General features: G+C 39.1%; 1 protein-coding gene across 1 annotated transcript; it reads left to right on the top strand.

Annotated features, from left to right (window-relative positions):
* Positions 1-4,349: 4,349 nt before the first annotated feature.
* LOC118040817 (probable polygalacturonase At1g80170) lies at positions 4,350-7,218 on the top strand. The gene is made up of 9 exons (XM_035047868.2): positions 4,350-4,639; positions 4,839-4,967; positions 5,106-5,276; positions 5,370-5,390; positions 5,489-5,696; positions 5,836-5,917; positions 6,069-6,177; positions 6,321-6,437; positions 6,533-7,218. Exons 1-9 carry the CDS (start codon positions 4,400-4,402, stop codon positions 6,884-6,886), a joined length of 1,431 nt encoding a protein of 476 aa, XP_034903759.1. The 5' UTR covers positions 4,350-4,399; the 3' UTR covers positions 6,887-7,218.
* The last annotated feature ends 7,132 nt before the right edge of the window (positions 7,219-14,350 follow it).

The raw sequence follows: 14,350 nt of genomic DNA on the forward strand, positions 1-14,350 counted from the left end.
TCACTTCAACCAGATGGTTTGTTACATCTCATCTGAAGAGTGTTTAATGTTTGTCTCTGGAACAACATTCCCTTCAAGCATATCAACCATGCTTGGCCCGGATCAAGCCTTACATCAAGGCTTACAACACCCCCTCAAACGGAAATTTCCATTTCCAAGTGCGACAGTCATTATCTGAGTATCTCAATATGATCACTAGCTCACCACTCTTCCAAGAGTCTACTCATCCAGGAGTTGCGTCTGCCCTCTGTTCCTCCTTAGGAACCACGCCTTACTTCTCCATGAGTCTCCCACTCTTAGTCTCAAGAGTCCGGGTAGCTATCCACCTTTAACCATGGGGGCAGCCCATTAAAGGTTGATCTATATTTGTCTTCATACTCTGAGTATTACAATGCCTTCACCGAGCTCACCACCTTGACAAGAGTCAACTTGTTCCTGGAACCTGCGCATGCCCTCTGCTCCTTCATAGCAGTCGCGTCTTAATGCTCCACAAGTCACCCACTTATTGTCAAGGCAAATGTCTTCTAGCTCATTGATCTTTAGCATGGGGGCAATATCCATGAAAATCAATCCTGCATTTGTCTTCATACTCATCATAGCCACTTCATTGGCTATACACTTGTCCACTCATATCTGGCCATCACATCGGCTCTGGGGCGTTCTGAATTGGGGCTTCTATCCTGGCCCCCACACCTTCTCCTCGGGTGTCTCCGCTCGTCGTCATGTGGCGGTCTAAATCTGGGCTCATATTGCGGCCCTCACACCTTCTCCTGAGGTGTCTCCGCTCGTCGTCATGCAACGGTCTAAATCTGGGCTCTTATTATGGCCCCCACACCTTCTTCTGAGGTGTCTCCGCTCGTCGTCATGCGGCGGTCTGAAATAGACACATATCATGGTCCTCACACCTTCTGTCTGAGGTGTCTCCGTCTGTCGTCATGAGACGGTCTAAATATGGACTCATATCATGGTCCTCACACCTTCTATCTGAGGTGTCTCCACTCGTCGTGGAGCGGTCTCATCCTCCTTCATCTAGGATGTCTCCAGTGGTTCCAAGATTCTCTACCACCATGTGGACTTGGGAGAGATCACTGCCACTGATCACATAGAAAGAGAAAGTTGCGGTGCACTCTTCGCAATTTTCCATCTTATTTTCTATGTTTGGAGCTTCTATGCCTTTCTGTTTGATAGCTCCACCCACACCAACTCTCTTTGGTGTCTTCGCCTTTCATCATAGGCGGTCGCCTTTTGTCACAGGCGTTTGCACCCCCTCAATTAGGTGCCTTTGCAACAGCTCATCTTTCCATCCTTGCATGCATTGGAAAGGTCCTCGCTTGTTGCCTTTATCAAGAGCACAAGAGACTTCCTGTTGTACAACTTTTTTCTCATAGTCTCTGCTCTAAGCTTCATCTGGGAACTCTTCTTCTCCTTGCACCTATTGTCTCATAACAGTACCTCGTTGGATCCTCCGGGTACTTCTGCACAATCTCCGTGTGCTCTCGTGCAATTTCAGTTCTCCAGATTTCTCCCTATTCTTTGCTTTTATGTTTGACAGCAGCTCATCCTGTCACAACATCTGTCCAAGTCAAAATAGGGTGCCAATCTTTATCCCCTTGCTGTATTTCTCTTCCATTATCAGGGTCTTCATCAATTCTCCCTTCAAGAAATCACAGTCACCAAATCTAACTTCTTTGGAGAAATCACCACTCCATCAGATCCTTGATCATACGGAACCCACTTGTTCCCCTTGTGCCGTCATCCTGCTAGTCTTCAACAGTTTCATAACAAACTGTCACATATACAAAAATAGTACTGTGTGGATGATCCTTCAACTAAGCAAGTTCCCAGGAAAGATTTGGAGGGGTCACACTGGTCCCGCTTAAAACCCAATCTCCTAGACAGAACTTCTTAGAACGTATCTATCCACCGTACTGCCTTTTTGTATATACAACCATTTGCTAGCTTTGTTGCGGCTTTCCTTTACAAGTGATCTGGAATATACTGGTTTTATACCTGATTTCTCAACATCTGGCGAGACTACTAGTGCTTAGATTCGTCAAGATTGGTCTTCATCAGTTTTCACTCTACACCTCTAAATGTCCACATAACCGGGTGTCTAGAGTGTCCCAATTTTACCTTCCATCAAGGCATTACATTTTCCCACTTAATAGTTCAGCACATATAATTGGGTAAACATGTGCACCTTCTTCTTCTTCATCTCCATATACCACCATGATGACCTTCAGATGTCTCCTAATCGGGCAATCTCTCTTTAATAATTCACCACCGCCATTTTGGTCTCGAATCTCAACGATCGGACCGTACCATTGCATCCGGAATGATCAAATTAGCTGGAAACATGTCTTGAATCGTCCAAATCGCACATCAGACGGCTACGATTTGATCAAAACAATTCTGGCCTAATTAACGGCTCAGAATCAATCTTAGATCCGGTTGCACGTAGGATCAGCTACACTGGATCCTATCCCTCGGCTCACGGCTCGGCTCCAATTCGGCTCGGCTCAATTTGGCTCGGCTCGTGGCTGATGACGTGGCAGGTGGGCCCCCTATGCTGACATGTCCGTTGACTAGTCAATGCTTTTGCTGACTGTGTATGCTGATGTCATCCTTGCATCATGCTGATGTCATCCTTTACATGGCACGTCACTGTTCATGTCTACTGTTCACATGGGTCGGGTCACTGGTATTCGGGTCGGGTCAACTCATCCGGGTGAAGAAGACGCGTGGGCGCGTCTGCGCGCGTGGCCCGCCACCTCACCGGAGAGTGATGGAGAGTGCGGCCATGTCCGACGTCCGATTTTGACGCCGTTTTCACCAGTGGCTTCGTATCGTCCTCCTCTACACGATGGTATGGTCAAAACATAATTTTGACAACTTTCATTTTTGAGCAAAAATCAAACACCACGTCAAACCATAAGCTCTGATACCACTTGTAGGGACTACGGACACCACTTATCTCCACATTGGTATGATATTGTCCACTTTGGGCCTAAGCCCTCATGGATTTGCTCTTGGGCTATACCCCAAAAGGCCTCATACCAATGTAGATATTTGTCCATCTTTATATACCCTTGATCCTCCCCGTTTCTAGCCAATGTGGGACTTTGGTTGCATACCCAACAGCAGAGCTGTTATATAAATCCAGCTATTACAACAGAAAACAGAAAAATATGCAACCCACATTTAGCACTCCTACAAACATGGTTTAGTAAACAAGGAATAAATCAAATCTTATCTCTTAATCCTAAAAACTAGGACATTTATTAACTGACTTAGTTGCAACAGTTTTTGTTAGCAATATTTAATTTTGCCACTGTTAGGTCCCGAATATAGATTTTTTAGAGGCAAATTATATTCAAACCACTAAAACAAGAAATCGTGTTGAATTTTGGAAGGCAAGACTAAGTGTATTAAGCGTTTAAAGAATGGATCCAGTTGCGCTTGATATAAGTGAAGATCAAAGTTAAATTCATAACCCTCTTAATTATGAATGCAGATTGTAAAAACAAAGATAAATCCAAGGCACTTGATATAAATGTGATAAATACTATAGATAAAATATTTAAATATAAATATATATTAGATATAAAATTAATTAAATATCTTTTTTGGTTTCTAATTAAATAATTTAAAATATAAATTTCTATGTTTTTCAGATTTTTATTAAACTAATTAAGCATCGTTTTTTCACTAACTTTCCTTAGTAAATAATTTTAGTAAAATAATAAAAAAATAATGATATATAATTTTGGTCCCATTAAATTTTGATATTTATTCCTGGAGACTGAGTGTTAAACAGGTCATTCTTCTCAGCCAAGGGATCCAGGCTGCACTGTTGACTGTAAGATTATATCACTCGCATCCTTAGAGCTACAGGATCAACAGCAGAACCTAACAGTCATACATGGGGGCTCAGGCAGGGGCTGTAATCAGTGAACTTTACAATATACAGAACTGGAAGTGCATACAGCTCCATGTTGAGAGAAAAAATGCCTTGCTGCACACAATGTCCTTGGTGCTCGTAGAAGTGAAGTTCATGGAAGAGCTGAGCATGGCAGACAAAGTTCTTTTTGGACCACTAGAGGAGGTGAGGAGCAAGCTATGGAGGCATTAGTCATTACTCCTTGGAAACTAAGACAGGGCAAAGGCAGAAAGTGAACTTGTGTTTATTGGTTGAAGAGTAAAGCAAAGAACTCTTATTTCCCTTGTACTTTAAGTCCGAGGCTTGTAAAAAAGGTAGCCTTCATGAACTTTTAAGCCAAGACATAACCCCCATAACCCTTCATTTCCAAATCTAATATGCACATATAAATTAAAATCCAATGTTTGGAAAAATTTATATGAACCAATCATTCAAGTACAATATCCACATTACACAATCATGGATAAATTATTCATCATTACCTTGCTTGGTTTGCTGATATTGGTTAATGGAGTTGCTGAAAACTTGGTGTACAGCAACTTTGCCATGCTTGAGGAGCTTGAAAGCTTTGAGATAGACGATGAAGATGATGTGGAACTTTTCGATATCCCGTCATGGACTAGTGAACGAGGTGGCAAGGTTCTTGTGAATGTTGATAGCTTTGGTGCTGTTGGAGATGGAATTTCTGATGACACCCAGGTGCATATTAGAAATCTTGAAATTATTTTAAAGGTTTTCAGTACTGTGGCACTTACTTTAATGATTGATCTTTCTAGGTTAAAGTCCACTTTTTGAATCTCACATATTCCCCAAATTATATATCTGCTAGCCTAAAGCTAAATAAACAACATTGACTATAGTCCTAATCAGGTTACATGTTCTGTTCTGATATTACCAGGCATTTGTAAAAGCTTGGGGCACCGCCTGTGCTATCCCAAAATCAGTATTCTTGGTTCCCTCCGGGCGCCGTTATTTAGTTAATGCAACAAGATTTAAGGGCCCTTGTGAAGATAAGTTGATCATCCAGGTAATTTTCTACGTTGCTTCAAGTGAAATATATCCAAATTTATATTTCAGAAATTGTTGTCACTTTCTTGGCAGATGTTGTCGAACAGTTGCATTATAATCTCACCTTTTACAATTTGTTGTCATCACGACTTTGCAGATAGATGGAACGATTGTGGCACCTGATGAACCTAAGAACTGGGACCCCGATCTTGCTCGACTATGGCTTGATTTCTCTAAGCTGAACGGAGCCCTGTTCCAAGGGAATGGAGTTATTGATGGATCAGGCAGCAAATGGTGGGCGTCATCTTGCAAAAAGAACAAGTCCAATGTGATTATTCAAAAATTCTAGTCTCTATAGTTTAATCCATGCTTTGCTACTTGAATAGGTCAGAATTTAACACTCTTTTTTCTTTCTTTACAGCCTTGCAGAGGTGCACCATCAGTAAGGATCTTTTTCCCTTCATTATATAATTCATCCTTCCGGGGAGAAAAAAGAAACTATGCAGATTGTCAGGGATTTAACCAATGAGACCTTTGCAGGCATTGACCATTGATTCAAGCTCAGCAGTGAAAGTAAAAGGTCTTACTATAAAGAACAGCCAGCAGATGAATTTTGTGATTTCCAAGTCAGCATCCGTGAGAATATCTAAAGTTACTGTCTCATCGCCTGGAGACAGTCCTAACACTGATGGAATCCATATTACTCAATCAACTAATGTGGTTCTCCAGGATTGCAAAATCGGAACAGGTTTTCAGACCTTGACCCCATTATTTTCCTCATCTATTCTCCAAGTAAAGAATATCATAATTAGAATGGAGATCTTGGGGATATTATTGGCAAACATTCTGACAGGTTGCATATTTTGTTGATTCTATGGTATATTCAGGTGACGATTGCATCTCGATTGTCAACGGTAGCTCTGCGATAAAGATGAAGGGAATATATTGTGGACCGGGACATGGAGTCAGGTTGAGTTAAATATGAGATTCTAGCCATCATGTCATATCCCATAAAGGAAGATGTTATAGGCCAAATTTTACCATTATCTATACAGAAGAGCTGGGACTGAAATTCTAAGTTTTCATTATTAACCCTTTTCTTTTAAATTCTGTCACTCAGCATTGGAAGTCTAGGGAAGGACAACTCAACAGGCATAGTCACAAAGGTGGTCCTGGATACTGCACTTATCAGGGAGACAACGAATGGCGTCAGGATTAAGACTTGGCAGGTAATACTCTAGGTAGTTAAAGCTGTTCGGATCCTAATGGAAGTGCATAAATTATTTTCTCATACAAGACTTGAGGAATGTTCGATGGAGTATGCATCTAAAATGCCCTGATGACATCCTCTCTGGATCTCTATATGCTGCAGGGAGGTAATGGTTATGTTCGCGGGGTACGTTTTGAAAACGTCAGGATGGACAATGTTGATAACCCCATCATCATTGATCAATTCTACTGTGATTCCCCGAAATCGTGCCAAAACCAGGTACGTATCCATTTTTTGTGCTAGATTCATACTTGACAATCTACTCTTTAATAACTATCCTAGTCATCTGATCAGAATTTTGCTCCTTTTTTTAGACATCAGCTGTAAGAATTAGCGAGATCATGTACCGCAATATTAGTGGGACTACAAAGAGTGCAAAAGCGATGAAGTTTTCCTGCAGTGACACAGCTCCTTGCAGCACCATAGTCCTGAGCAACGTAAACTTGGAGAAGGAGGATGGCACAGTAGAGACCTACTGCAATTCTGCCGAAGGCTTTGGATATGGCGTTGTTCACCCATCAGCTGATTGCTTAACTTCCCATGACAAAGACTATAGTTTCTTCGACCAGAGAGAAGTTTCCCAAGACTACATTCTCAACGACGTGACAGAAGAAAAGGTTGAGCTTGCAGATTCCAACAACGACCGCATTGTTCATACTGAACTTTGACATGGCCTCTTATTGTAATTAAACTATCCTTATTAACTATAGTAATATACTAAATTGGGTAAATGGAATGTATAGAATACCAATAGTATTTCTTGGAGGAGGATTGAGGTGCCCATGTTCTATTTTTTGGGAAGTTACAGGTATTCATATATAGTTAGAGACCAGCTACAGCAGAAAGCAATTATGCAGCTGGGATTTTAAATATTGTGTATATTTTGATTACATGTGCCTGCATTATTTGAAGGTTTGTCATAATTGCAAGCTGGTACATTTGTAATGATTTTTTGTTGTTTCGGGTTTCAAATTCTATAATTTAAGTCTTTTTATTTCTAGATTTGTTATATGAGCAGCGAGCTTGCCTAAAGCTACAATGATGCAGGTAAAAGCTACAATTTAAGTCCCAAGGCTATATCATGCAGGTAAAAGCTACAATTACAACAACAACGTAGAAAACACATACATTTAAAAGAGTGGCAAATGAACTCTAAATTCACAAAGAAAATAATAATAAAATTGGCTCAAATAACATCTTTAAAGTTTAATTTAAAATTTAAAAGTATTCTAGAGCTTGACTTCAGATAGACTTTCTATAGAGCTAAACTTACAGAATCATGTTTTATGTCAAATAATTAATCTGGCACGACTAAATATCTTTTTGTGCTTACTTCTGTCTCACTAATCTATCATAAGTATGTTAAGCTTTCTCATGATTCATAATTGATAAAAGATTCCCATTTAACTATTCAAAACCTTCATACTTCATGTTCATAAAATATGGCCTTGCTGTAGACAATGTCAACGATGCTCGTATAACTGATGCTTATGGAAGAGTTCTTCACAGGGAAGCCATAGGACACGATTTTATTCTCTTTTTTTTTTCTGGGCAATTAGAGGAGGTGGAGAAGGAAGCTTTCGAATTATTACTTCCTGGAAAGTAAAACTAGTTGCAGTACCATCAAATGTGACAGTTTTTAGAATTGCTAGGATCTTGGAACAAGTAGGAACTAAGATCCTTTACGGATTCCTACAAGTTTCAGATAAATTCGAGTCTTCGACAAGAACATTATACTGGGCTTTTTTTGTATTGGGTCAGGCATTCTAAGCCTAGGTTCCTAGCTTTTTATTTATTTATTGTTCTTTAGGTTTTTATCTTCAAAAATATATTTTTAAATATTTTGATTAAAATGAACTCTAAATAAAGTAATTAAAATTATATTTTAATTAATTATTACTCTATTTTAACATATGTTTTAAATATAATTATAGGTTTTTATGATAATATATCTAATATGCAGAAATAAAGTTGATGAATACTCAATACAGTTTTTATTTCAAGAATGTGCTCATGAATATTTAATGAAGTTTTTTTTTTCATATATTTTAACTTGAATCTATAACATTAGTTGATTTTTTGTCCTCCAATCAAACATAAAATATTGTGTCTTTATTTAAATATTTTTAAATTTTTTAAATTATGATATGTTTTTTATTTAAAAAATAGTGCTTTTGATAAAAAAAAATATATATTTTTGATAACTGTTTTTATTTTAATAAGAAAATGGAGTTTAGATTGAAGAGATATATTCTTAATACTTGTTTTAAATGATTAAAACTTTAAAAACATTTATTTTAATTATCATTGTTTTTTATTAAAAAAAAATATGTACAGCAAATAAAAAAATGTATTTTTCTTCTGGAATTTAAATTGTTATCTTTTACGTAAAAGAACTGAAAAAGAAGATTTCAAAAAAGGGTTCATTGGTGAATAATTAGTATAACACTATACCAATTGAAATGAAATTTTAGGAAACAAGAAATTAATTAGAAATTGAGAGATCAATCTAATAGCTATGGGATTTTATTTATTTCTTAGTTATCATACACCACCAGAAATTCGCTAAATACCAACGGACATACCGACGAAATTTTTTCTGTCGGTATTTTTCGGCCGAAATCACCGATGGACAATATTCGTCGGTAATTACCGACCGAATTACCGACAGAAAATTCAGAATTAATGAAAAAAGGGCGGGTAGGTGGCGCAGAGGTTTTGGCAGGTGATTTTTCCGACGGAATCATCGACGGATTTGAAATGCCAGATCCGTACCGGTGACGTGACCGGTGCACCGTTAAAAATACCAACGGAATCACCGAGGGATTTGAATAGCAGGTCCGTGCGGTGACGTGTCGATTTCCCGTCAGAAGTACCGACGGTTTCGTTGACGGATTCACCGACAGGATCAAAACCGTCGGTAAGTCCGTCGGTAAAAGTGAATATATGACCACTCTGCCATCACTCTCCTCCCCCATTTCTCCTTCTTCTTCCTAATCCTAACCCTCCCCATCTGCAAAATAACCAGCCCCCCCTCGCCCAAAACAAAAATCTTCCTCATCTCAGCACAACAAGTTGTATTTCTTGAAGTTTTGTGGTCATAACATCCGTGTTCTGATTTACCGACGGATTTTATCATTTTTTGTAAGCAATTCTATCTTTCAAAATTTTAACATTTAAATGTCAATTTTTTTTATTTTAGTATATGTATTTTTTTTTAGTAGATGTACATGTTTTATTGTTATTTCTCAAACAAACTTGTAGTATATGAATGTATAATTTTATACTTGTTATGGTTTGTTTTAGATTTTGTAAGATTGTATTTGTTTGAAAATTCTTAAAACTTAATTTGTAGAATTACCGAATTACATGTTATGTTTTGAAATAATTAAGAGCTTGCTTAATGGGTCCTTTTTATAGAGGTTCAATAGAAGTCATGGATGATCGTTCATGGATGTATCTAGATTCACCCCAAGGATTGCGGAGGATGAATTATTGTAACGGGGTTCAGGGTTTTATTAATTTCGCAACATCTATTCCCAGAAATTTTACTGGAGGCGGTATTAAGTGTCCATGCAGGAAGTGTCAAAATAAAAAGTATCTGCATCCAGATGTTGTAATGATGCATCTTCTACACAAAGGGTTTGTGGAGGATTACGAGTGTTGGTATGCACATGGAGAGGTATTTGTTAGTAATAGGAGAATGGGAGAAACGGTGGTTGGGTCAACTTCTAGTGTTAGCAACGTGCATGAAGCGGCAAATAACAACACTAATCCTTACAGAAACATGGTTATGGATGCAATGAGAATGAATCAAGATAATGTCAATCAATGTCCAATCGTAGAAGAAGAACCTAATGCAGAGGCAGTTAGGTTTTTTGATTTGTTGAAAGATTCTGATGAACCATTATGGGATGGCTGCACAAACCACAGTAAATTATCGACTATGGCACAAGTGTTCACCATCAAGTCAGATCACGGGTTGAGTGAGGCCGGGTATGACAAAATTATTGATTGGGCAAGAAGCATTTTACCTGAAGGGAACAGGCTCAAAGAGAACTTCTATGCTGCGAAGTCCATGATGAAACCCCTCGGTTTAGTATACCAGAAAATTGACATGCGCCCTAACTTCTGCATGTTATACTACCTTGAAAATGCTGAGATGACCGAGTGCATGACATGCGGGCATTCCCGTTACAAACCCAAAACTGGTAAGGGGAAGACTCTAGTGGCATATAAAAAACTTAGATATTTCCCGATCACACCTAGACTGCATAGGTTATTTATGTCACCAAGGACTGCTGAGCACATGACATGACACCAAACACACGATGCCGTTGATGGTGTGATGGTGCATCTTTCTGACGGCGAAGCGTGGAAACGCTTTAACAGTGTTCATCCTGACTTTTCTGCTGAATCTAGGAATGTTCGACTTGGGTTGTGTACAGACGGGTTCAACCCATTTGGGTCATTTGCTGCTCCCTATTCTTGTTGGCCGGTCATTCTCACAGTTTATAACTTGCCACCGGGAATGTGTATAAGGCCGGAGTTCATGTTTCTATCTATTGTCATACCCGGTCCAAGCAGCCCGGGGCGGAATATAGATGTTTGTCTTCGACCGTTGATAGATGAGCTGGCGCAGTTGTGGTCCTCCGGATCTCTGACTTATGATATATCGAGGAAACAAAATTTCCTTGTGAGGGCGGCTTTGATGTGGACTATCAGTGATTTTCCAGCTTATGGAATGCTTTCTGGTTGGAGCACGCATGAGAAACTCGCATGTCCATACTGCATGGAAAACAACAAGGCATTCACGCTAGCAAACTGAGGTAAAGCTTCTTTTTTTGACTGTCACCGTCGCTTCTTGCCACTTAATCACAGGTTCAGAAAGAACAAAAAAGATTTCTTTGTTGGTAGAGTTGAAAAAGATGTTGCATCCCCGCATCTTTCTGGTGAAGAATTGCATCATGTTGTATCAGAGTACGGTGACATTGTGTTTGGCCTTCAATCAGGTAAGCAAAAGTTTCCTAGTTTTGGTTTGACCCATAATTGGGTAAAACTAAGTATCTTTTGGGAGCTTCCGTATTGGAAGACTAATCTTCTCCGCCATAACCTTGACGTCATGCACATCGAAAAGAACATGTTTGAGAATATTTTCAACACCGTCATGGATGTGAAGGGGAAGACAAAGGACAACATGAAGGCTAGATTGGATATAGCTTTATACTGTAACCGTAAAAATATGGAGTTGGTTTATGACGAGTCACGGGTTGCAAAACCAAGGGCAAGCTTCGTGTTAGAGAAAAACACACAACTGCTAGTCTACAAATGGCTTAAGAGTCTGCGTTTCCCGGATGGACATGCATCGAACATATCAAGGCTTGTTAACATAGAGGACTGCAGATTGTATGGAATGAAGAGCCATGACTGCCACGTGTTTATGCAAACACTCATCCCATTAGCTTTTCGTGATTTGTTGCCAAAGGGAATATGGGATGCACTAACGGAGATCAGTCATTTCTTCAGAGATATATGCTCTAGCAAGATGAATGTTGAGCACATTGAGATGCTTCAAACAAATATCATCGAGACACTATGCAAACTTGATATGATATTCCCTCCTTCATTTTTTGACTCAATGGAGCATCTCCCTATACATCTACCATTCGAGACAAAAGCTGGAGGACCAGTCCAGTATAGATGGATGTACCCATTCGAATGGTGAGATATTACAGTTGCAATGGAATTCATATCTTAAAGTATTTTCTATGTTTTTCTTATTTGAAAATACTTGAATTGTACTTCAATGCAGGTACTTGTTTGATCTAGAAAAAAAGGTTAAGAACAAGGCGCATGTTGAGGCTTCCATATCTGAGGCCTATATTGTTGAAGAGATATCAACATTTATCTCGTACTATTTCGAACCTCATCTGAGAACAAGAATCAATCGCGTTCCACGGCATGACGATGGCGGTGAAGTGCCTTCCAGTGGGAACTTGTCAATATTCTCCAATACTGGACGACCCACACCTAAAAATGCCGTAAGAGGAAGATATTTGTCGGAAATAGAATTCAAACAAGCACACAACTATGTTCTATTTAACTGTGATGAGCTGAGACCATTTATTCAGTAAGTCTATATATGTGTAATACTAATTAAACTTTGTCAGTAATATATTGTTAATTATATATTGTAATATCATACACTCATTATCACTTGCAGGCAACATCGACAATATTTGCTCTCCAATAACTCGCAGCTGACCGAATCCCAGATCTTTCAATTACAAGATGAACAATTTGCCACATGGTTCAGAACACATGTAAGCACTATCACAAACTCATTCTAACGTATGCATGTCATTACGAGATTCTCGTTCATTTACCGTGTATTGATGTACATTTAATTACATATATTTACAAGGTTTATCAAATGGGAAGGAGTGCGCCCAAGTCATTGTCTTCACTAAGCCTCGGCCCTGAAAGAAAAGTTAGGTGCTACAACGGGTATTTTGTCAATGGATATGTTTTCCATACTGAAGAATACGGGCAAGGAAGAAAGACATACAACTGCGGTGTTTGTGTTAAGGGATCCACAAGTAGCCAGTTAGAAGTTGACTACTATGGTAGATTAGAAGAGGTCGTCGAACTGCAATATCATAGCAAGCAGAATAAAGTGTTTTTATTCAAATGCTATTGGTATGACACGACGGACAGAGGAATCAGAGTTGATCCGCACCATGGTCTAGTCGAAATCAACTCAAAAGCTAGACTCCGCAACATAAACGATGTCTTTGTTTTCGCAAAGCAATGTCAACAAGTTTATTACACATACACCCCATCATTTAGAAAGGATCGTTCAAGAGTTGATTGGTTTTTTGTTTTAAAAACAAAACCACGGGGTCGTGTCGAGGTTGTTCAGGATGAGAACAAAGACACAAGTGTGCGAGATGAAGTCTTTCAAGTTCGTGAGTTGGTTGAACCATATCGAGTTGCTCCTTCGATTAAATTGGAAGAAAATTCAAATTTTCGAGTTCTCGATGATAGTCTTGTTGATATTGACGGAGAGGAGTTGAATGTTGTTCTCAGCTCTAGCGGAGAAGCAAATGTCGATGAAGAAGATGATATCCATATTGAAGATTGCGATGAAGATGATGACAATTCAACTGATGAGGAAGAAGAAGAAAATTCTGACTAATTATGAAAATGAAGCCCTATGTAAAAACATTTGTCTCATGTAATTTAGATTATAGATGATGTATTTTGTAAAACAAAATATTTACTGTTTAAGCAATGTGGTTATTGTGTTTATGTGATGGACAGTTTATCAGTTAAGTTTCTGCAGGAAGGTAAACAGGCAATACAAAGACAACCTTTCCTGCATCATGCAATCTTACCGACGTCCATACCGACGGACAGTGATCCGTCGGTATCTCATAGAGAGTTCGAAATTAATTACGCGAAATGCCACCAACACCGACGACATTACCGACGGCTTCACCGACACATACACCGACGGATTATATCCATCGGTATCTCACAGAGAGTTCGAAAATATTTACAACAAAATGCCACAATCAGCGCCGGTAATACCGACGAATTATAGTCCGTCGGTATCTCACAGAGAGTTCGAAAATATTTACAACAAAATGCCACAATGACCGACGGATTCACCGACAGATTTTTCGATGCTAATACCGACGGAATAGGTCCGTCGGTAATTTGTCTGTCACACATATTACCGACAGAAATACCGACGGACAGCGCGATTTCCAAAGTGTGTGAATTAATGTGCCTCTGAACTTGTCATATTACCGACGGAATCATCGACAGACTGCGAAAAATATGGAGGGCTTTTAAAAATTCGGGGCGAAATTCAAAAAATACCGACGGATTTTTGACCTGTTACCGACGGATTTTTGACCTGTTACCGACGGAATTTTTTACCTTTTACCGACGGATATTAATTCCGTCGGTGAGTCCGTCGGTAAAACTGCCCTATAAGTTCCAGCCCCCGCCGCTTCGCTTCTCCTCCGTTTTTCACCTCAGATTTTTCATTTTTTTCCCCTCAATCCTTAAACACTTTCACCTTTAATCTCTAGCAAGATTTGGTGTTGTAAATCTTCATCATA

This window comes from Populus alba, chromosome 11, assembly GCF_005239225.2.
Source record: "Populus alba chromosome 11, ASM523922v2, whole genome shotgun sequence".
Taxonomy (NCBI): Eukaryota; Viridiplantae; Streptophyta; class Magnoliopsida; order Malpighiales; family Salicaceae; genus Populus; species Populus alba.